Here is a 23,781-nt window from a genome sequence, read left to right on the forward strand (position 1 = left end):
CCCTATAGGTACTGTGAAGTTTAGTTAATATTTGTAAAACATATAAGAAGGCATGAGCTTTCGTGAGCTACAGCTCTATGCATCCGATGAAGTGAGCTGTAGCTCACGAAAGCTCATGCTCAAATAAACTGGTTCGTCTCTAAGGTGCCACAAGTCCTCCTTTTCTTTTTACGAATACAGACTAACACGGCTGTTACTCTGAAACATATAAGAAGGGATTTTCAAGGTACAATTTCATACTTAGCCAACTTGTGCACATGTTTTGGGAGTTGTTCAGGTGTAAAACAGCTACCTGAAAAAGCTGGTCCTAAAATGCGGTGTTCCATTGTTGTTAACTAAAGCTGATGCTGATGATGCATTAAGGGCCTGATTCATAGCCCATTGAAACAAGCCGCTCATTGAGCATGATGATGATAAACAGCATTTTACTGGTAGAAATGAAATTCTTAATGTGGGACTTCGTATTTACCTCCATACCAACTCAGCTAATCCACAACTCTCATCTCACACCCTGGATCTAACTCTTAACAGCCCTATGTTCCCAGCACCAGTATCATGGGATCACACCACAAACTGTGTTATTCTGCTGCCATCTCATGGACAGTTTGCATTCAAGTCTCTCTCTCACATGGATTTCATTAATCTGTTATTCTATCAAACTATGTGGCAATATTTTAGGGATGAAGTAGAGGCTGATAGCCAGGTCTCCAAAGTGGTTCATGCTATATGATCATAGCTGCAAAATGAGATCAGGAAGGGAAGAACTCCAACACCCACCTGAGAAAAGGTATCAAAGCAGGTAGCAACTATGGATATCTAGAGCAGCAAAGGGAGGTGCAGTGGACAAAGGCTTGCATCAAGAGCCCTTATCTACAGTCTGGCCAGGCAGATGGACTCCTGTGAAAAGAGGCCCAGTAGCATCTAAGAGTGAAAGAAGCGAGTGGATTTGAAATTCTTTCCTTCAAGAAGATAAAGAATTAATGAATAATGATATTAAATTATTTTGCTTCCCATTCCCCTTCCCACCCGCCCCAATCAGGCTCAGCATCCCCCACCCCTTCCTCTCTGCACAATTTCATCCTTCCACTCTTGTCACACCAGTCAGGCTCAGTCTCCCCTTCTCCCCGGACCCAGGCTCACATTTCCCTTCCTCCTTTCCCAAGTTCAGCCCTCCTCTCCCACTTCTCTCCCCACGTTCCCCCAGGCTCAGCTTCTGCACCTCCTACCCCCAAGGCTCAGGCTCAGGCTCCCCTTGATCTCTGAGGCTTAGCCTCCCTTTCCCTAGTGTCCCCCCTCCGCACCAGGCTCAGCCTCTTCCCTTCCCCCAAACTCAGCCGCCTGTCCCCATTCCCGGGTCAGCCTCCTCAAGATGGCGGACCCCATTGACCACGGTTGAGTAAGAGCCGCTCTGGCCCGTCTTGGGCACGCTCTATGGTCCTACCGGTAGAAAGGCCGTCACGTGACAGAGGCGGGCGAAGCCGGCCGGGGAGGCGGGGTTCCGGCGCAGGCCGCACAGCCGCCGGTGTAGCGTTGGGGGCTTGGGGCAGCAGCCGGGTCATGTCCCGCAGGCAGGCGGCCAAGGCGCGGCCCGGCGGCGGGGGCAAGAAGGCGGAGATGGAGCGGAAGCGGGACGAGCGGGCGGCCCGCCGGGCGCTGGCCAAGGAGCGCAGGAACCGGGCCCCCCCGGAGGGCGGCGGCGCCGCGGCCCAGGAGTTCGTTAGCTTCGGCAACCAGCTGCAGGCGCTGGGCCTCAAGCTGCGCGAGGTGCCGGGCGACGGGTGAGCGCGCGGAGGCGAGGCCACGCCCCCTGCCGGGCCCCCTCGCGCACTACGCCCCCCCCCCCCGTGCCCTCCGCTGCGCCACGCCCCCTGCCCGGGCACCCAGCTGTGCCCCCCTGCGCTGGGCACGCTGCCCTGGGGTCGGCTCCTGCTGTCCTGGGCACACGGCCCTTGACCCAGGTACCAGCCCCCCAACCCCTCACCCATCCCTGGGCAGCCTGACCCCACCCTCCAGCTCCTCTGCACCACACGCGCCGGCTTCCCCGATCCAGGTTCACAGCCCTCGCGCCGCCCGTGTGCCTCAGCGCGGACCTAGGTTTCAGAGGGGTCGCCCTGTTAGTCCGTATCAGCAAAAACAACGAGGAGACCGTGTGGCACCTTCGGGACTAACACATTTATTTGGGCATAAGTTTGCATCTGATTAAGTTGGTTTTAGCCCACGAAAGCTTATGCCCAAATAAATGTGTTAGTCTCTAAGGTGCCACAAGGACTCTGCCTTGTTTTAACATGAACCTAGTGGTTCATGTACTCTCCAAAAACAATACTGAAAGTTACTTGGACTTGCTTCAATTCTGCAGCCTTATAGGAAGTGTTAATGCAGCACATATAGGGGCTGAGGATTAAGTGAGGGTACGTGTAGGCTGCCTTGTAGAACTACGAGGTAGTATTCTATCCACTTGATGACAAGAGGAGAGGACAGTATTGCAACTGTGAAACTGGCAAGAATCTTATCAGTTTCACTTTACAGTTTTTTGAGTTTTTTTTAGAAAGCTTTGAGCTGCAGCAGAGGCAAGGAATGGAGTTGATCGAAAGGGGAGAGACCCCCCAGAATCCAAGCTGAGGCAGAGGTACAAGTGTGGAGACACCCCAAAAATCAGAAGCACAGGGGTAGAGGTTGGGGGAGCGTGTGTTCCTTCTAGCATCTACAGGAGTCCTTTGTCTGGGGAGGGCAGCCTTCCAATTTATCAGGTTTTTATTGGCTAAAGGCAGATCTGGAAGATGGAGGCCCCTGAACCAGGGTCCCAGGACATCACAGTGTTGGGAATCTCAGTCCCATTTTCTGTTCCAGCAGCTGGAGATTAGGTTCTCAATGGTGGACTGACCTTCATATTTTACATTGGCCTGTGCCTGTTAGGTGTCTCATTAACTTTTTAATCTCTGATATGTTTCCATCAGTCTTGTTACCTGTATTTTGAATAGCAGTTGAATGCTCTCTGACCTGATAAATAATCCAGTTTTTGTAACTTATACATATATATGCTAAAGACACAATGTCACTATATATACTTGATTGAGGAAGGCAGGTTGATTGACCCAACCCCTTAAAGAGATTATCATGTTAGAGAACATTCCAATTCTTTAAAATATACCTATAGTTAACCCTTCGGGTAGGGGGTGACTACTGCATTAAGGGATAAGAGAATAGTTGACTGTGTGGAAAGTGTCGCTATTCAATAACTTGCTCTTTGTAGCATCCCATCCTTTGTCTTGGCTGGGATTTTTGAAGCGATTTAAAGGAATTAGGTGCCCAAATCCCCCTGATTTCCAGGACAGTTGTTGGCCCATGAGTCAGTGGTTTTCTATCTTGTTCTTAGCGGATAGGTGACTAATTCAGTAAAAGCAGTACACTCTTGCGGCTAGTAGGTAAACACGTACAGTTTCAGTAGAGATGCTGAGTGAACATGGAGGTTGTGCTCATCTCACTACAGGCATGACGTGCAGGGAAGCTTACTTTCCTGCTGCCATGACTGCACTGTTCCTATATGTAAATCACAGACTGCAGCATTAATCAGGTACCTTTCACCAATGTTAAATACATGGCAAACAGACTTATCTGAAGTGTTGTGTTTCTACAGCAACTGTTTGTTCCGGGCCCTTGGTGACCAGCTGGAGGGGCACTCCAGAAACCACCTCAAATACCGCCAGGAAACAGTGGATTACATGATAAAGCAGAGGGAGGATTTTGAACCTTTTGTGGAGGATGATGTTCCCTTTGAGAGACATGGTATGGAAACTGTGGGATCCTGGCAGAAGGAGTTATTGTGTAATTAATCCCTTAGCTAAACCTCTCACCCTTCCATTTTCCCAATCCAAAGCTACCATAGAGCAGCTATTCATTCTTCAGATGCAATTTGTAGACACAAGAGTTTTCCACCAACAAGGCTTTAGGGGAGGGTGGGAGGCCAGCCAGGAAGGCGAGCTGCTAATTGGTCTTGGTATGTGCACAAATACGGGAGCAGTTTGGAGAGGCAAAGAAGCCTAAGGGTATATCTACACTGTAGCACTGAGGTGTAATTCCCAGGTCGGGTAGATGTATGTGTGGCTGCAGTGGCCTGGGTGGTGGCTTAGGTTAGCTGCCCACATATGTACCTAGGAGCTTGGACTGGGTTGTACTCAGGCAGCTAGCCCAAGCCGCTGCTTGTGCTTTCATCGCCACACTGCTATTTTTAAGGTGCTTGCTTGATCAGAGCTAGCACACACATGTCTGCCCGAGTTGGGAACTGCACCATGCAGCTGCAATGTAGACCCACTGTAAGTGAGTTAGGTACCCAACTCCCATTGAATTTCAGTGAGAGAGTGCCCAACTCTTTGGGTTCCTTTGAAAATCTCACCCTAAACTGCTTGGTTTTAGTAAGACTTCAGATTAAGTGGAAGCCTTGCCATATAACATTATATAATGCTAACTCTACGTAAGAGCAAAAACAGAGCCTTATTTAGACTTTGCTATAAGAGCCTGGAGAAACCCTTAAGTAAGAGCTTGCCTGCACTACTGCTCGGGGCTGATCTAAGATACACAACTTCAGCTATGTGAATAGCGTAGCTGAAGTCGACGTACTTAGATCTGCGTACCGCGGTGTCTTCACTGTGGTAAGTCAACAGCTGACGCTCTCCTGTCGACTGCGCTTGTGCATCTCATTCTGGTGGAGTACCGGAGTCGATGGGAGAGCGCTCAGTGGTTGATTTACCGCAGTCTAAATCGACCCCTGCTGGATCGAGCGCTGCCTGCTGATCCAGCGAGTTGTGTAGACAAGCCCTAACACACAGGTGATACAGGAAGCGGTTTTAGTTACTCATTACGTGGCATGCTTCTTTCTGAGTTACTGCTGAGCTGACAACCTCGCATGTGTTAGGGAAGACAGTTGTGGTAGAAGCATCTTCTGTGGTGATTAAAGACCCTCCTGATCTCTGTTATGGCCAAATTCCAACATGAATAATCACATTTGTCTGTCAGGCTTGTTGCCGAGGTGTGGTTCTCTTTAGCTACCAGTGTTTCTGTAGGTGTCAAATTCAAATCTCTAACCTTTTCTGCATCCATTTTGAATTACTTTTTTTTAGTTACCAATTTGGCGAAGCCTGGTACATTTGCTGGCAATGATGCTATTGTGGCATTTGCAAGGAACAATCAAATGAATGTGGTTATTCATCAGCTCAATGCCCCTCTGTGGCAGGTAAGAATCAACGCTGAACTTTCCTATCTTGGCCTGGCTTCATGCTGACTAATACAGATAGTGTTAAATTTGCCGATGTCTGATGTTTCTTTTTCAAATTACTCTTGGCTGGATTTTGGAATGATGCTGAGTGGCTCTTTGCTTCCCTCCTCCCTCCTGCAAAGTTTCTCCCAAAACATAAAGAAGGCGGAGCGGGATAAGACACTCTAATTTCGGCTAATAAATAGCTATTGAACATCTGAAACTTAAGCGTGTCAGGCCAGATCGTCTTGTGTAAACTGACATCTCCATTGAGTGAGACTTACATCACCTGAGGATTAGGCGTATGTGTAGAATGTGTTTTGATATTAGATTGAGTTAAGGTTGGGGAAAGTTCTTGGTGCTGACATGCTTTAGGAGTTAGAAAATAAGTGTGGTAAGGCTGTCAACCTAATGTAGGAGTTGGTGTTGTGGCAGGGCCCTTTGATGCCTGTTGTGTGTGAAGCTCCATTAGTTGGTGTTTTGGGGAAGTGCAGACTGAGTTAGTGTTTTTGTGGGTGACATGGAGTGGACAAAACCGTAAACTTCTTGCAGTAACTCTGCAGGCCAAATTAGCACTGGCCAAAGCAGTACTGGTTTAGCTACATGGATGTAGACCTTCTGGGATGTGCAGAAATCAGTTGGGTTGATCCCCTGTGTGAATTGTCTATGTATTTCCTAAGATTTGTGTCCTATTGAACTACTACTGAACTGCTTTGAAAGCTACTGCTGCCTTACATTGCTGTTTTACTGAAATCAATACATTTTTAGGATCTACCATGTACTGTGTATTTGCTAGCGGTATTTTGAATGACATTCAGGTAAATGTCACCAGCATAAGAACGTGGCCTATGCAGGGACTGAGATGTTTGAGAGTGCTCTTTGTTAGCTTGCCTCAATCCTCTGTAATACAACAGCAAGCATATCTGTTAAACAGTTCCCTTGGGAGGTTGGCAAAGTCTGAGATGACAGAAGAATGAGCTATCTGTATGGATTCTCATAGTGAATGAATCCACACTGAACCTTCCCCCTCTGTATTCAGAGGAGCAGCATGTGAGCGTGCATCTTCAGTCCTGGATCATTCATCTGTATGTCTGTGCGTTAGTGAGGTGGAGGTAAAGGAGTAGCCCTGCTTTACAAATAGTACAACAAAATGCATAGATTAGGTCTACTGCAGAGTCAGAGAAGTTATAAATTGGAAGGTCTAATTGGCATTTTAAATGCACTCCAGCATGCTGTAAAGTAAACTGTTGGATGGATTTCAGAAGTAGAAAAGTGTATTTAGAGAGTTTCGATGACCCAGTATAAGTTAGGTAGCTAACCCACACATACTAAAGAAAAAGCATTCTACTATTATGCTAAATTAGCTAGTTACGAATCCAGCAAGAATAATGCTCAGCTATGGTAGAACCTCAGAATTATGAGCTGCCCAGTCAACCACGCCCCTCATTTGTAACCGGAAGTACACAATCAGGCAGCAGGAGAGACCAAATAAAACAAACACAGTACAGTGCTGTGTTAAATGTAAAATACTAAAAAAAAAAAAAAGCAGCATTGTTCTTCTGCATAATAAAGTCTCAAAGCTGTGTTAAGTCAATATTCAGTTGTAAACTTTTGAAAGAACCATAATGTTTTGTTCAGAATTAGGAACAACCTCTGTTCCCGAGATGTTTGTAACTCTGAGGTTCTACTGTACTTGGCTTCTCAGAGCATGTAGAGGCAACCACTATGCAGGAGCTCATGGAGAGGTTACTCAGGTTATTGTTTTGAGCTGGTTGTGCAAGTTGATGTGCTCACTCTTATCAGTACATCATGTATCACCTCAACAATTACAGCCTGAGTGTTCCCTCATTCAATGACCATTTTCAGCGCCCTCACTACAGGGGTTATGATGAGATTCCTTGTCTTGTGTGACTGAATGTAGTGCTGATGAAAGGTGCTAGTTGACAGCCCCAGTGATGGAAGTCTCCTATCACAGAACAAGTATATTGGGGCAGCTGTGTAGATCTCTCCCTACAACTGCCATTGTGCCTCAGAGAGATGTCTTTAGGGGAGTTTATTTTACATGCTTCACTTGAGCCCTTGGTCTCAGCAATAGAACAGATGGGGGTTGACTTGTAAGAGAGACATCTTAAGCACAAAGCAACCAACCTGAAAAAATCCTGGTAGAGCAAGTATTCAACGCCTCCCACTCTACTTATTTCTCAATCATTTTTGGCCTGCTCCAAAGCCTAGTGTAGTCACTGGACATCTTTCCGTTGACACCATTGGGGTTTGGATCAGCCCTCTTGATTTATTTGGAAAAAATGCTTTTTGAGATGCATATTACACATGGAGTTATAGGGTTTGCTTTGTGCCTAATGATGCCATTGCCATTCTCCTTTGGTTTAAGGTGCTCTCCCTAACAAGGTCTATTTCCAGTACAAATTAGCACCTTAACTCTTTCCCGAATAAAGGTGAGTTTTGATTACTTTCTGCATATTGTCACATTTCCTGTAGCAAAACTCTATTTACAGCCCAAGTGCATCAGCAGGAAGCTTCCCTTTTGTTAGGTAGTTTGTTCATGTTTTCCTATCAGGAAGCTCTCTTGGAACTGCAGGATATGTAGCCATTCACCCTCCTGCAAAGGAATGTAGATGTAAAGGTAGCGAAGCTTGGTCAACATGCCAGACGGCAACAAGTTTAACTTAAAAATAATGGAATGTGAATAGGGAGGTAAATGAAAAGTTGTTGAATTGGTGACTTGAAGGTGAACAGTTGTTAAAAGAAATAAATGGAGGACACTTGTTTGAGATCAAATCCTTAACAGGACAGACTTAACCTATACTTCAGCTTCCGATATAGTCTAAAAGGAGAGCAGGAAAATACTCTGAGGCCTGGTCTACACTACGGGTTAGGTCAAATTTAGTTGCGTTAGGTTGATTTAAAAATGACTGCGTCCACACAACCAACCCCGTTCCGTTGACCTAAAGGGGTCTTAAAATGGACTTCTGTACTCCTCCCCAGTGAGGGGAGCAGCACTAAAATCGACCTTGCTGAGTCAAATTTGGGGTAGCGCGGACGCAAATCAACAGTATTGGCTTCCAGGAGCTATCCTAGAGTGCTCCATTGTGACCGCTCTGGACAGTACTTTGAACTCTGATGCACTAGCCAGGTACACAGGAAAAGCCCTGGCAACTTTTGAATTTCCTGTTTGGTCAGCGTGGCGAACTCAGCAGCACAGGTGACCATGCAGTCCCCCCAGAATCGTAGAGCATAGAATGTTTCTACGCTCCCCCTATCATCTCCATCCCTGAGGTTATCGTAGATTAGAAGGTGAAAAAAGCCACACTCGCAATGACATGTTTTCCAAGGTCATGCAGTCCTGCCACACTGATAGGGCACAACTTAATGCATGGAGGCATTCAGTGGCAGAGGCCAGGAAAGAATTAAGTGATCATGAAGAGCAGAGGCAGGATGCGATGCTGAGGCTAATGGGGGAGCAAATGGACATGATGAAGCGTCTGTTGGAGCTGCAGGAAAGCCAACAAGAGCACAGACCCCTGCTGCATCCACTGTATAACTGCCTATCCTTCTCCTCATGTTCCATAGCCTCCTCACCCAGATGCCCAAGAACGCCGTGGGGGGGAGGCTCCGGGCACCCAGCCACTCCACTCTAGAGGATGGCCCAAGCAACAGAAGGCTGTCCTTCAAACAGTTTGATTTTTGGTGTGGCCACAATAAGCAATGTGGCTTTGTCCTTCCCTCCTCCCCCACCGCACCCGGGATACCTTGTCCGTTATCTCTCTTTTTTTTTTTTTTCCCTTAAGAAAGAATGCATGGTTTCAAAACAATTGTTACTTTATTTCGAAGTGGGGAGGGTGTTTGGCTTACAGGGAATTAAAATCAACAAAGGGGGCGGATTTGCATCAAGGAGAAACACACACATCACACCGAAGCCTGGCCAGTCATGAAATTGACTTTCAAAGCCTCTCTGATGCACAGCACGCCTTGCTGTGCTCTTCTAATCGCCCTGGTGTCTGGCTGCTCAAAATCGGACACCAGGCGATTTGCCTCAACTCCCACCCCGCCATAGACGTCTCCCCCTTACTCTCACAGATATTATGGAGCACACAGCAAGCAGCAATAACAATGGGAATGTTGGTTGCGCTGAGGTCTGACCTACTCAGCAAACAGCGCCAGGGAGCTTTTAAATGTCCAAAGGCACATTCTACCACCATTCTGCACTTGCTCAGCCTATAGTTGAACTGCTCCTTACTACTGTCCAGGCTTCATGAGCCATGGGAGCAAGGGGTAGGCTGGGGTAGGTGTGACCGCACGGTGCTACCAGCTGGGAGAGCAGGCTGAGGCAGAAGCCTCCAGCTCACATGATATTCCAGGCAGGACTGAGTCTCCATGAGATGAAACTTAAAGAAGAGAATGACCTGGAGTCTCTGGCTCCCATTCGGTGCTCTAAGAGGAGGATAGCCATGTCTGTCCAGGTGCCCCTGATCGACCTCACCAAGGTCTGCCAGGAGCACCCAGGAGACGTACGATGGTTGTCAGTCCTACTGCACTGTCTGCCGCGAAGGCAAGGAGCTGCTGCTGTGTAGCAATGCAGTACCGCGTCTGCCAGCAGCACCCAGGAGACGTACAGTAAACTGAGCAGGCTCCATTCTTGCTGTGGTGTGGCGTCTGCATGGGTAACCCAGGAAAAAAGGCGTGAAACGATTGTCTGCCATTGCCCTCACAGAGGAAGGGTGGACGGGGCCTGACGACATACACCCAAAACTACCCGCGATAATGTTTTTGCCCCATCAGGCATTGGGAGCTTAACCCAGAATTCCAATGGCTGGTGGAGACTGCGGGAACTGTGGGATAGCCACCCACAGTGCACTGCTCTGTAAGTTGATGCTAGCCACTGTAGTGAGCATGCACTTCGCCGACTTAATGCGCTTAGTGTGGACATACGCAATTGACTGTATAATCTGTTTCTAAAAATCGACTTATCTAAAATCGACATAATTTTGTAGTGTAGACATACCCTTAGTTGCTTTCTGAAACATGGAGGAGCGAGCATTCTTTGTGCTGCTTTGGGTATTGGTCATCTGGTTTGGCAAGTAAGTAAAGGAGGAGCTGACTTATAAATATTTGGTTCTGAAAATGGATCTAATTCTCTGCATTCCATTTCAGAGTTGGGATCTTAAACCTCTTATGTAAAAAAGTTTAACTTAAAATATCAGGGTGCCTACCTATATTTAGAGCTTGAGTTATTCTAGCAGCTGTTACATCCCTAGAAGCAGCTAATTCCCAGGCTAGGTGTCTTTTCTACAGATATTGCTAAGCTTTGGCTGGCACAAATGAAAGCTTTTATTTTCTTTAATTTCTAGGCCTGCTGTAGTATTAAAGAGCAAAAATTGACCAGCACTGCATTTCTAAAGTCGTAAGAATCAAGCAGCTGATGTGGCTTGCTAGTACTAGAGCTTGCATATTATTTTAGGTACATCTGGACTACTGCCTAAATGTTCCTTAGTTAAAGGTCTTAGCTATATAGGTAATTTCCTAGGTCAATGTTTTGTATTGGTCTTGAGCACTGCTTAAAAAAAAAAAAAAAATCAAATGCTCTTCAGAATGTAAAGTTGATTCAAATCCAAGGCCTCTTTGGGAATCTCTCCATCTTCCTCAGATTCGAGGCACGGATAAAAGCAACGCAAGGGAACTGCACATCGCCTATCGGTATGGAGAGCACTATGATAGCGTGCGGAGAATAAATGACAACTCTGAAGCCCCCGCACATCTTCAAACAGAGGTCGGTGATGACGGAACGATCTCCTCTGGTCTGGTGCGGGCATCAAACTAGAGTCTGGGTCTCCGGTATTTGCCTCCTCGATTTGATTGACTATGTCAGAAGTGATTGTCTTCGATGGTGTGTGCGCGTGCATGCGGCACCCTCTCATTGACGGTGTTGGTGTTGAGCATTGGGGTGTAAAAAATGTGCCCCAGTTGTTATAGTTGGTGATGTCCACTTAGCAGGCTGTTGGAGAAACTTTCTCCATTTACAGGACTGGGATGCTACTGAATTCTAGTCCTGGCTCTGATCAGTGCAGAGTGCCCAAATGTCCTTGAATCGTGTAAACACATGATGTGCGTGCACCTCCAATGTAAAAAACCGGGGGGGGGAAATGAAGGTGAAACAGCCGTACCCTAGAGCCATCTCTGTCCCTTGTTAACTATGGAGGGTTAGAGTGTGTTGTCCCGGAATCACTGTGCATGCAGTTTTACAACATGCACCTTCTAAATGAGGGTAAGTACTTGAAATTTTCTTTTATGAAGTCTGCTTGCTATACATAATCCTATAGCATCAGAAGCTTTTCACCATATAATGCAAGACTCGGGCAACAGTGGAAATGACAATGGAAAATTATCCAGTTTGTGGGGTGTGTTTGTTTGTTTTTTTAATAAAGGACATTCCAGGCAAAGGTATTTAATTCTCTAGCCAAGTTCAGTGGTCAGCACTAGATTTCCTTTTGTCATGTCTTGAAATGACAGTATCTTCATATGCTAGGGGACCCTGATTTGACCCGTGCTGGTACTTTTCATGGTTTCCTTGTCATTGCAGATGCTGTGTAAAAATGAATCTAATAAGAGGGAGAAAATCAGGCCACAGAAGGCCGAATCTGAAGAGGAGTTAGAGGATGAAGTGGAAGATGCTGTACAAAAAGTCTGTAATGCAACTGGGTGTTCGGTCAGTATTTTGTCTAATCTTCATTTCTGAGTGATGCACTCAATGGAGGGCGCCTCTTATTACATCAAAGTTGACCTGCAAATGGGTCATGGGCTGGTGCTGCTGAGCAGTTTCAGCACCAGAGCTGCAAATCGCTGGTCAGGACTTTCAAGGGACACGCGTCATGCTACCCATATTAGCTACAGGTGAAGTATTTCAGGAATGACCGGATTTTTTTTTTGGGTGTTCAGCTTGAGGCCCCTTGAAAGTGCCAGATTTTCAGAGAGTGCCGAGAACCCATTCGCTGAAATTCAGGCCCTTTAAGGTATCGTAAAGTGGGCACCCAAAATCCCTAGTCGCTTTGGCCATCGTTGTTAAATAGCTGTAATTAGTAGCCGCACTGTCCCTGTAGATTATTATCTGTATTGTAGTAGTTCCTAGGGGCAGACCAAGAATTGGGCTCCATAGTGCTGGGGTACATACAGACGGAACAGGGACTCTCCAGTACTCTGAAGTGCTTAGATCATGCGGGCTATACCTGAGCACATCAGCACTCGTCTGCTTGACTGTGCAGTCAGAGTTTTTGGATTCGGCTGCTGAGTTTAAATCAGATTTTTCATTTACTCTGCCCTACTGAAAACTAGAAAGGTGTAAATTTATAAGAATTTCCCAAACAAGATTTGCTTTTAGCTAGAATGTATAGATAATTGTTTAACAGGTCTGAGGGGTTCAAATCTATCCCACATATTAATATCTCTATTTGCGGCCAGGATGTTGATTTAATCATCCAAATTCTGGAAGTGAAGAACTACGATATTGACTCTGCAATATTTGGCATTCTCCAAGTGAATGAAGTGAAAAGAATCTGTAAGTAAATGGAGGATTTTTTAAATACTCTTGTGTTTCTGAAAAATGCTGGCAGGAGGGCACTGGAGACAGAGGTTTTCTCCTTAGCCACATGACATGCATAGCACTGGCAGTAGCAGTGCAAGCTTCTCCTCGCATGTCCCACCAGGGTGCCTCAGCCCCAGCTTAAAAGGATCACCTGTGAGGGGATAAGATTAAACTTCTACTCTGATCAATGCTTGGTGACTCAGCTGAGGCTTCCAGGGTGGGGCCATCTATGAAGCTGGTTTCAGTGACTATGCTAGAAACTTGAGTGAGCCCACCAACTGATTTCATCCAGGACACTGAGCAGCTAGTCCCAACCAACCTGCGCTGGGTTTGTGCTGATGACATAACAGTTACAAGGCTCCACTTCAGATTACTGATGCTATTCAGTCCCTCAGATAAATGGATTTTCAGTGTTTACTAATTGATCTCATTGATTCTAATCTATTCTAAACCTGCTATTGCACTCAGGCCTCTGGTGTCCCTTCACCTGAGACTTTTAGGTCCTGAGGATATTTTCACCACAAAGTTAATAAAAGCATGCTACTAAAAGGCAACAAGGGTCAAGTACATTCTTGTGTATATATATGGTCCTCTTTTGAACCATGCAACGGGTGTGAAATTTGAGGGTTCCCAAAAAAAAAAAAAGTGTAGGCTCCATAAATTGGTTACCGTGAGCAGCCCCATAACTAGCTAAGTGGTTTAAGCAGTATATGCCACCCCCTTAAATGAAAGCCTTGCAGAAAGCCCACTGGGAACCCAGTGACATTCTGTAACCAAGAGATGAATTGTATCAGTGTCTGAGTGAAATCTCTTCCCTTGATAGATTCTGAAGAGGAATGCGAGACCCAGGCCAAAGGTCAGAAGTCACAGAGCTCAGCCTTGTGGAAGGAGAATGGAAGTGGCACCAGAATATTTGGAAATCAGGGGTTGCATCAGGATGGAACAAAAAACAACGAGACACAGGCTAGTCCAGATGAAGAGAATCAAACCAACAAAAAACATTTCCCAAAGGTATCTATCTGGGGGGCTGGGAGCAGGTCAGCTGCAGGTTCAGTGGAACTGTGACATTCTGGTGAACTTGATTAAGGTTTAATCCTGGAAACATTTTGCCCATGTGTACAAACTTGCTGTATCGCTGCAAGAAATGCACTCCCTGAATTTGCTAGCTGTGCTACTGGGATCTGATCTGTGTCAGGCCATGCTCTTCTGACAATGGGGAACAAGAATGTTATACTAACGTGGCCTCTTGTTTCTCAAATGAGAAGATGCTAAAGTCCTGGGAGAGTCCCTATATGTGTACATTCAGGCCTCTGGTTTGTAGCCTTGTGCTTTAATATCATCCTGTTTTCCTCCCTGTGCTATAGAACAGCATATTCCTCTGTCTTGAGTAGGGCCTATGGGTAGGGTCCTACCAAATTCACAGCCATGAAAAACGCATCACGGACCATGAAATCTGGTCTCCCTCCATGAAATCCGATCTTGTGTGCTTTTACCCTATACTATGCAGATTGCATGGGGGAGACCAGTGTTTCTCAAATCGGGGGTCCTGACCCAAAGGGGAGTTGCGGGGGGGACGGAGGGGGAGGTGTCACAAGGTTATTTTAGGGGGGTTGCAATATTGCCACCCTTACTTCTGCACTGCCTTCAGAGCTGGGCAGCCAGAGAGCGGCGGCTGCTGGCTCAGGGCCCAGCTCTGCAGACAGCAGCGCAGAAGTCAGGGTCGTAATACCACAACCCCCTCTACAATAACCTTGTGACCTCCCCCACAACTCCTTTTTGGGTCAGGACCCCTACAATTACAACACTGAAATTTCAGATTTAAATAGCTGAAATCATGAAATTTATGATTTTAAAAATCCTTTGTCTGTGAAATTGACCAAAATGGACTATGAATTTGGTAGGGCCCTACCTATGGGTGTTTGAAAGTGTATTGTTGGACTCTTCCTTTTAAGGTATCCAATAAACAAAGGAAGGAGCAGCAGCGGCTAGAGAAGAAGAAGCGGCAGGAAGAAAGGCACCGGCAGAAAGTCCTGGCCAACAGGAGTAACAATGCAGACAACAACAGGAGTGAGACGGACTCGGATACGCAAGTCACCCTGGTGAAGACCCTTGCAGCTCTGAACATATGACTGATAGTACTGTGGGTTCTTTGATGGAATACGTGAATGGCAAATAAGACTGATCAGGAAGGGCACTGAGCTTTCAGACAAAGCCATCTTCAAAGCAGATTCCCCAGCACCCCTCTATTTTTAAACATTGTTTCCGTGGGGTTCTCTTAGCATATGCTGCGTTGTCTTTGGTTCTCCAGCTGTGGGAAGAACAACTCTTCAGTAACACTAAAGAGCATCAGCCAGGCTTGTGAGAGATGGGCAATCAAGGTTAAGCAAAGTGAAAATGTCGACACTTGTTTTTACTATTCCTGAAACGGAGTCTATTCAACCTTGATCCATCACCCAACACACCTTGTGTGAATTTTGCTTGGAGATCTCACAATATTACTTAAGTTAACTCTGACTACATTTTACAAAGCTCAAGCATGGAAGAGCTGTTATTTTAAATTACTGCGCAGGAACATTTTAACTGCTCCCAACTCAGGAACTTTTCTTTCTCTATTTAAATTAAAATAGATTAGGACAAAATTCCCAAATCCCTTTCAAAGCTAATCAGCCAAATGCTATACCAGACATGTTAGATTTCTTTCCCTCCCCACTCGTAACTCGATAGCAAATTATAGTCCAGATAGAGCTGCTCGTGCTTTTGTTGCACTAAGCCAGATGCTAAATGCTGCTAACTATTAGAGGAGATGGGAAAATGCAGGGAGATGGGGATGGTTGGGTCTATGCTTGTGTGTTTTGCACAGGGAGGGTGAACTCTTAAGTCTGGAGATGCTCTGATCTGCTGGCAACTGAGTTCCCCTTCTGACAATGCTGCTCCAATAATAGCAGGGGGATGCCAATGTATTCCCTATGTTGCCGAGTGGATTCACCCAATCTGGTGAGGTTTAAGAAAATCTTTTACCATAAGCAGGTGTAAGATTGCTATTGTATAGTAACAAAGATGTGCTGGTGTTTGGACCATCCTCGATCTTGCTCCTGAGCATTCAGCGCTAGAGTCCAAAATAGGGCCAAACTCCATAGTTCTTAATTTGATGGGTTGGAGCACTGGACATCACTTAAGTGTTTGGACCTGCATCAAGAGTTAAGTTTAAAAAGTGAAGGATTGGGAGGGGGCGGGAAAAGCCCCTTACTCAGAATAAAGTCTAAGCAGAATGTTTGACTGAGATGAGCTTTGAAAAGTGATCCTAGGTGTCTTAATCATCCTACATGGGTACAGAACATGTATAGATGTGAAACATACACGTGTCCTTTTAGCTTAATTGCCAAATCTCTTACGTGGTTCTCGGTTTCCTCTTACTGTATATTAGTAACATTTGAAGCACTAGAAGAAATGGTGCTCTGTTTGGTATGCCAGCAATATTAAAGGTTGCAGTAGAAAAGTAAAACTGAACTCTGACCTTAGAGTTTAAAAAGCCGCTTGGTGGTAGTGAATATAATGAAAAGTAGCCCTTCTGCTTAGAGAGATATGACGCTGCATCTAACCGGTCAGGAGATACGTTACTGGCAGATCAGTCCAAGTTTTGAAGTCATTGTTCCAACTAGGCTACAGACTCCAGAAGTGATTACGAACACCTAGCAACTTTGTACTTTGCTGCTCTGATTGCTAGTGAGGTGGGGGCCCGGGGGGAGGGGGGGGGGAGCTAAAGAGTGAATCTAACAAAGGGCACGTCACTTAACCAGCAGCAAATAAAACGTATTTACAGCAGTGGGGAAAATGCTTTAGCAAGGTTGTATCTACAGGTCACTAAGAGGTTGCCTCCTTGCTTAGCCCCACTATGTTTTGATATAGGGAGGAGAGCCTGCTTCTGTAAGTGACTAGACAAATGTCTGAGCTGAAGTGACGATGCTGGTTTGTCAGCTGTATAACTAGGATTTGGATTCTTGACATTCTTTGTGAATCATGTAGCTTTTTCTTGAGTCAGAGCTGATTAGAGGATTGTTTGTCCATCCGATTCTGGATGAGGAGTAGGGAGGAAGTTGTTTGGAAAGAAAATATAGCTTCTACCATAAGCACAGAAGCTTCCTCCATCATTGACCCTGCAATTCCAACCTTGTTCTTGAAGAGATTCACTGGGCTGGCTTTTTCATGCAGTGCTACCAGATCTTTAGTGGGAGAGGAAGAGTGATCATACATTCAGATACTTAACTATGGTACCTGAAACGGAATATGCAATAGAAAATGCTTTCATTTGTAAGTGTAAATGAATTAAACAAGCTCTTATTGCACTGGGCTGATTGTCTTGTTAAAGCACTCAACTTCACTCCAGCAAGCTGTGCCAAGAAATCCAGCCTGTAGTAGTTGAGGGTCCCAAACTCTCCTGCCCTCTGTGGTACAGACTCTCTGGTCTGGCTGATGGAAATTCTCCACCCTTTAAAATCTAGAATATCTCTGACAGAGGGAGTTCTCTGTACTTTGTTCCTCCAGGAACTTCCTTTTGTGCCTGTTGGCTAAACAAGATTTGGCAGTTGTCCTCTAGGTGGCAGGTTGTGAATAGCCTTTACAGGGAGAAGATCATCAGGAAAATGAGCAGAGAATGAGTCTGATTCATTCCCTTACAGCTTTTATTGTCAGGCTCCTTGGTATGGAGCTAACTGAGCTACATGGCATTGGGTGTCTTTGCAGTGGGGTGATGAGCTCAGCGATTTTTTCCCTTGCCATTTTACATTAGGGTCAGTTCCCACCCATGTAGCAGACACCATCTCCATCCCAAGAAACCTGCTGCTTGAGAATCCTCTGGTTTTATCAAGGTGGCTACTTAGTACAAAACTCATTGGGCTTAATGCTAGAAGGGGACTTAAATAGCTCAGGATAGGCAGTGGTATATGGAGACTTCAAACTCTAGATCTCTCTGGATGCAGATACAGCTTTACCAATGGTAGTTTAGTGGCCTAGGTGAAATGAATACGTTTGAGTCCTGCTAGAAAGGTACTATCATCATGGGCACTTTGAGGCCTGAGACCGAATGAATATTGATTCCTTTGAAGTCTGAGAGGTGCTCCTTCAAGAGAAGTTTAGCAAACATTGTCAGAAGCTTTTACTGCTACTGCTCCTTGTGATATACCTATTTGGATAGAGGGTTAGCTCAGCAGGTGGAAACTTGCATAACTCCACTGACTTTAATGGAGTTAAATTGGTAATGTAAACCAAGCCTATGTCTGTATAACTGTTGCTAGGTTATACTGACCTAACCCCCACTGTAGACCATGCTATGGGCTTCTCCCATCAACATAGCTACTGCCTCTTGGGGAGGTGGAGTACCTATGCCAATGGGGAAACTCTCCTATCTTCTTTATGCACTACGGCACTAAGTGTAGACAAGCAATTATTGCCAACCTATGCAGGCTGAGCATGTGGTCAATTGTCCTTTAATGCTACCAGTCCAATACCTTCCTCCAGTAAACGTAAAGAGAAAATACCCCCATAGCAGTTAAACGGCATTGAAAGTAAAACACTTGGCTGGAGGTTGCACATTGTAACAAAAGCAGGCTTGGGTTTGAGTAAGTGGCAGGGAGGCTTCCCCTATCTTTAACTGTGCACTAATTCTAGTTCCTTTTTGATGATACCTTAACCCTCCCTGGAGGGCATTCAAACCATCTGTTGACTTACCAATGGTCTTACCTCATCTGCAGTGCCTGACTATTAGAAAAGTCACATGACCTGTAGCATTTGCATCCATAGTAATTCTCCAGATGTCCCTAATTTCCCTTGGATTCTGTTGAAACTGAGTAGGGATCTTCTCTTCTCTCCCTTCCTACTTCAGAGCGCTCTGTGGGGCTCCTGCCCCGTCAAACCAAATGTCTGTCTCTTAATTTAATACTTGGTGCAATAGAAGCTGCAAAGACGTGCCATGAACTAGGAGAATGGATTTTTGTATATTGCTCGTACAGATTAAAGGCAAAATTTTCAGATTACTAAAAACTGGCTTACTTCATTTTGTTGAGTAAGAATGTACTAGCCAACACACCCAAGCAATCTGGTTCTTATCTGGTCCCCATTACTGTAGTGTGGGAGTGTTTCAGTGTTCAATGTATTTATCCTCAACACCCAGTGTGGTAGGGCAATGGTATCTCCATTTTATAGAGGAGGAACAGCGGCCCAGACGTGCTAAGTGACCAGCCCAATGTGAGGCAAGCATGAACTGTGCAGCATCAACTCTATTCAGAGCTGGTTAGCTCCATTTTGCCACCCCTTTACACAATGGTATTGTGCTGTGAAGAGGGCCAAATTAACAACCCTTCAGCAGAAAAGCTAAAGCAGGGCACTGATTGCGTACACTTTCCCATAGTGACTTAGTTCTAGGGTTACCACCTTTTGTGGCTTAAACTACCCACTAAAATCTAGGTGGCTTGAAAATTCTAAGCATTTCTAGGTGCTAACCTTAAACCAAGTTACTCTTACACTGTAGATCCAGGAAATTATCTGTGGTAAACATCCAAGATCTTCCTACATCTGCACCAGACCTGCTCAAAGACTACCACTAACGATCATGGTTTACAAGCCAATCCATGAGTTACGTTACTTCATTCAGTGAAGACACCACTAACCCATTACCAGTGATTGTAGGCAGGCCTGCCTTAAGACAGCTAGCTGAAGCTCAAAATGACTCTTCCCTGATGTTAATAATTTTGAAGGTGCATAAGAAGCAGGGAAGTGCACCAGGCAAGACCCAGCTCCTCTGAGCAGTAGTGAGATTGATGGACCCTGAGTTATCCCCAATTTCCAAGATGATGTGTATGGGGAAGTGATTTATGCCCTGTAGATGAATCCCAGCTGGTAAAAGCATTGTCACCTTGAAATCTGGGCAGTTTCAAAGGAGTTTAATGGAGTGTGCTTGACTGGATTTCTGTAGTACTCTGGTGGGTTTTTTTAAATCGTGAGCCTTTTAAAAATGTGTTTTGTCTGTCGCTGTGCCAAAACCTACAACCAGGTGAAGCTGCCTGGATACAAAGCACTGCCAAACTTTGTATCCAGGCAGGACTCCAGTATATACTTAGCTGCAGCATGTGTGTAATCCCATCCCTCTTAAGTACTCTGCTGAATCTGGGCCATAAATCCAGCTTGTTTGACTTGCTTTCATTTATCCGTTCATTTATCCTCTTGTTTTGCTGTGCTGGTGCCTAAACTAAAAGAACTGGAGCCTTCCATCACGTATGCAACACTAGAAGGCAGTTCAGGATGAATCTGCTCTAGCAATTGAGCCATCTAATCTTTCTCTGTGACAATTGTTTGCAATTCCCATTAAGATGAAATTTAAGTACTCACTAGAATGGGAGGAGCCCCTGTCCCTAAATTACAATGGAAAGCGAAAGCCCTTCAGTGGCTCTAGAAGAGTCTGGAGTGTTCATTAGAAGGAGAAGTGAACAAATGGTTTAAGGGTAAGTCACCATGTTCAATTGAAGGGTAAGTTTGAGGGGAAGGTCGGTAGGAGATATATTAGTAGGTGGGAGGGTCTCTTTATGCTAACTAGAGGGCAGAGAGGACTGTACTTGCTTGGCTGGTGCACTTGTAGCTTCATGTTTATTTAATTCCTCAGCATGGATATTGGCAAAGTCTGGTCTGCTCTGTACGACTGTGGCCAGGCTTAACAGCATTATTAGCCTCTAGTTCACAGAGCTCCTCCACCCACGTTTACTGTAACCACCCCAAATGCACCTTCGTACCACTTGTTAGCCTTCCTGTGCGCAACTCTGAGCATGTGGCCCTAGCCTGTGTTCTCTTACTGATGCAGTGCTGGTGTAGGGGAGAGGGGCTTGCAAAGGCCGTGTGTGTCCTCCCAATGCTACCCCTCGTTGCGCCTGATGGCTGCTGGTGCAGAATGCTGTCAAGCTGCCCACAGCACAGAATCAGGCAGGCCTACAATCAGCTAGGCTTGTTCCCAGCCCCCCAACCAGTGGTAAAGAACACAGCAATCATGCAAGATACAACCCTGTGGAAACAACAGATTGGAATAGATGTTCGGAGCTGGGATCTGCCTGGGAAGGGCCCAGAGGGATGTTATCCTGCTAGGCAACACGAGAGGAGCCTTAAGATTAGGCACAAAACAAGAATAGAACTATCAGCAATAATATTAACTACCTCTGCCCCCCATACACACCTGATAGAACAACTGCTCAAACTGAGCTGCAATTATTTAATACGACTAGGAGAAGGGCAGTAAGTACAAGCCACTCCCTTCCATAAGGCCCTTTCCCCTTGACCTCAGGGCAGTCGCTTCCTACCAGGTCTATTGAGCAGCTTCCTTTCGGCATGCTGATCTGCCCCTTGTCGTCTGTAGGGGTGGAGTAACCACGCTGCCACAGTTCTTATCTCCTGTTCAGATTTTACCATGTTCTGGATCTCGGAACGGTTCAGTAATACAAATAGCTCCTCGCTACTGCACTTGTTGGATCAAAGGAATCCCGCACAGCTACAGACAGGCTGCCATGTCCAAATCCGTTTGAAGCATCGCTCCTTTCCTGGAGTGGGTTCTACGCCAGCCACACTTACTGCTTCTACTCAGCTGGATGCTCCAGGTCTGGCTCCAGCTCTCCCACCCACCTGCAGAGTGGTCCCCGCAGTTCAGCATGATACACTCAGCGCGGAGATTGCATCAGGGGAACTCATGAGGCAAAAAATGGTGACCATATTCAGCAGGGATAGTATGCCAATGTTTGGAGGCCTGGGTACAAGACCCCTGTAGCTGCTATTTGTATTACAGTAGTGGCTGGATGTCCTACTGAGATCAGGGTCCCATTGTACAGCTCCTAACACAAACATAGAGAGAGATCATTCCTGCTCAGAAGAGCTCACAGTCTGAACAGACAAGGCAGAGAATAGGTGGGAGGGGAAATGGAGGCCCCAGATCATCACAGGTTATTTAGGTTCTCAACTTCAGTGGAAGTTAGGAACCTAAATACCTGTGAGCATTGCGGCAGGAGAGCTGGAATGATTTGGCAGCATATCCAGGAACAGAACTCAGATCTCTTTACGCCCCAGTTGAGCACCCTACCCACTGGACCGCACTGTCTCTGGTCTTGGAACCTATCCGGATGTCCAGTCTGATTCACAATCACTGGGAATTCAGATTTCATGTTTGCTCCAATTTAACTGATATTTAAGCATGAACTTTGTATCGTCATCTACACCAGTGCAAAGTAGGTATAAAATGCAACCAAATGGAATTAGCGGCTTTTAACGCCCACTTCATGCTGGTGTAAATGACATGAAGACACGCAGGGCAATGGAGAATCCAGTCCCATATGTCTTTTCACCTCTCTTCATAAGACAGTCCCTCCAACCCCTTCATGACTCTTAATTCCCTTCAGTCTTTCTATGTCTCTAGGTTCTCAGAAGTGAATGCAGTTTTCTAGGCGGTATTTAATCAGGGTCATTCAGAGAGGGCTCCTCACTGGTACAATACTAATCATGAGAATCCAAGAAAACAAAAAACAAAAACTCTTTCCTTGCAAGAATGCATCCCTTGGTGGTATTGTTTGGCAAGGAAGCTTACTCTACTCAAGACAAGAAAGAATGGAAGTTAATCACTTAAGTGGATGTCACTCCCTGATTCTAAATGTTTGATAGTATCTTAATGCTTACTTGGTGTCAGAGAGAGCTTACGCTTTTGATGACAGATTTCCAGCGTACACTAGAACCTCACTACTCCCTGCTGTGCTCCTTACACAGCTTGTAATTCACCTTCCCAAAACAGTGGTCTCTCCTTGCCTCGCAAAGATTCAACAGCAGCGTGTTGCTATTGAAGCTCATTCCCCACTATATTTCTAACACACTAACTCTGCTGCGTCCAGGTACTGAGGCCTAGATCCTCAAAGGAATGAGGCTCCCAACTTTCACTGAAATGAATTGAAGTAAGGAGCTTAAATATCGTTGAAGATCTGGGCCCATGTTACTAAGACCTTGTTGTTTCAGAATGTACCGCGTCACGTTCACCAGTACGTTATGAAGTATCAGTGAGACTACTTGTGTGCAAAGTTACTGACACGTGCATGTATTTGCAGGATTGGGCCTTCAATCGACAATAATGTTGCCATGAAACTCAACAAAAAAAAGCCCGGTTTAGGGATTTGAACATACCCCTAACATGCAGTGTTAGGATCCCAAATGTTATAGCAATTGTACTAAGGCAGGAAGATTTGAAAGTGGCATTGATTCAGTTTTGCTGTCCGTCCTGAGTAAAATGTACAAAAGTCACACACAACTTAAAGGGGTGAGAATTAATCTGCATGACACCCGCCCTGGGTCAGCCCCCCCAAAAGAAAGGAGTACCGTATAAAACCCTAGATAGAGTTACTCAAATGAATGTGACTGTTCCCCATTATGAATTCAGTGATTTTACTGCAAGGAAACCGCAGAGATGATTTCTTAAGAAACCGCAGAGATGATTTCTCAAGTGTCTCATTCATCCATCCATGCTCCTGCTCTTACAAGCTTTGTTAGCTGCAGCATGAACTGTAACATACCCCTTGCTAATAAAAAATGTTTGTAATTCAGCTGTTCTGTTAGATCACTAACGCAGGACCAAACAGCATTTTCACAATCTATTTCCCCATTTTACATCCCAGCTCAACAGTGTTAACCTGGGGCCTAAGAGGTTAGGCAACATGTCAAAATAAATAATGCAATTATTCTATAAGTCTTTCCATAGAGGAGACATGAACAACTGTGAGCTGATGTTATCCAGCCAATCCTTTGATTATTTAAAGGAGTCCCTCGGGGAAGTTGAAGAGAAAGTAAGATTCTAGTTCTCATGGTTGCAGAGAAAAGCCTGTGGAAACATGAACCCTAAAAGCTGAAAAACCACAAGGGCAACAAAAAGGCCCCG

At 45.5% G+C, this 23,781-nt stretch overlaps 2 protein-coding genes across 4 annotated transcripts in view; one reads left to right on the forward strand and one right to left on the reverse strand.

The window, feature by feature from the left end:
* RNF186 (ring finger protein 186) overlaps positions 1–1,581 on the reverse strand; it is a 10,658-nt gene extending 9,077 nt beyond the window's left edge. The window contains exons 1-2 of one of the 3 annotated variants that reach the window (XM_037881407.2): positions 1,442–1,581; positions 778–921 (exon numbers count right to left, since the gene is read on the reverse strand). The gene's annotated coding sequence lies outside the window, so the exon portion shown is untranslated. Of the gene's footprint in view, positions 1–777; positions 923–1,441 lie in introns of those variants that run through there. The other 2 variants (XM_027829931.3, XM_043531870.1) reach the window with 2 other exon arrangements.
* Positions 1,558–22,394, forward strand: OTUD3 (OTU deubiquitinase 3). The gene is made up of 8 exons (XM_037881406.2): positions 1,558–1,778; positions 3,635–3,783; positions 5,115–5,227; positions 10,911–11,033; positions 11,844–11,969; positions 12,719–12,815; positions 13,666–13,853; positions 14,795–22,394. Exons 1-8 carry the CDS (start codon positions 1,558–1,560, stop codon positions 14,969–14,971), a joined length of 1,194 nt encoding a protein of 397 aa, XP_037737334.1. The 3' UTR covers positions 14,972–22,394.
* Positions 22,395–23,781: the final 1,387 nt, after the last annotated feature.

This window comes from Chelonia mydas, chromosome 18, assembly GCF_015237465.2.
Source record: "Chelonia mydas isolate rCheMyd1 chromosome 18, rCheMyd1.pri.v2, whole genome shotgun sequence".
NCBI classification, from domain to species: Eukaryota; Metazoa; Chordata; order Testudines; family Cheloniidae; genus Chelonia; species Chelonia mydas.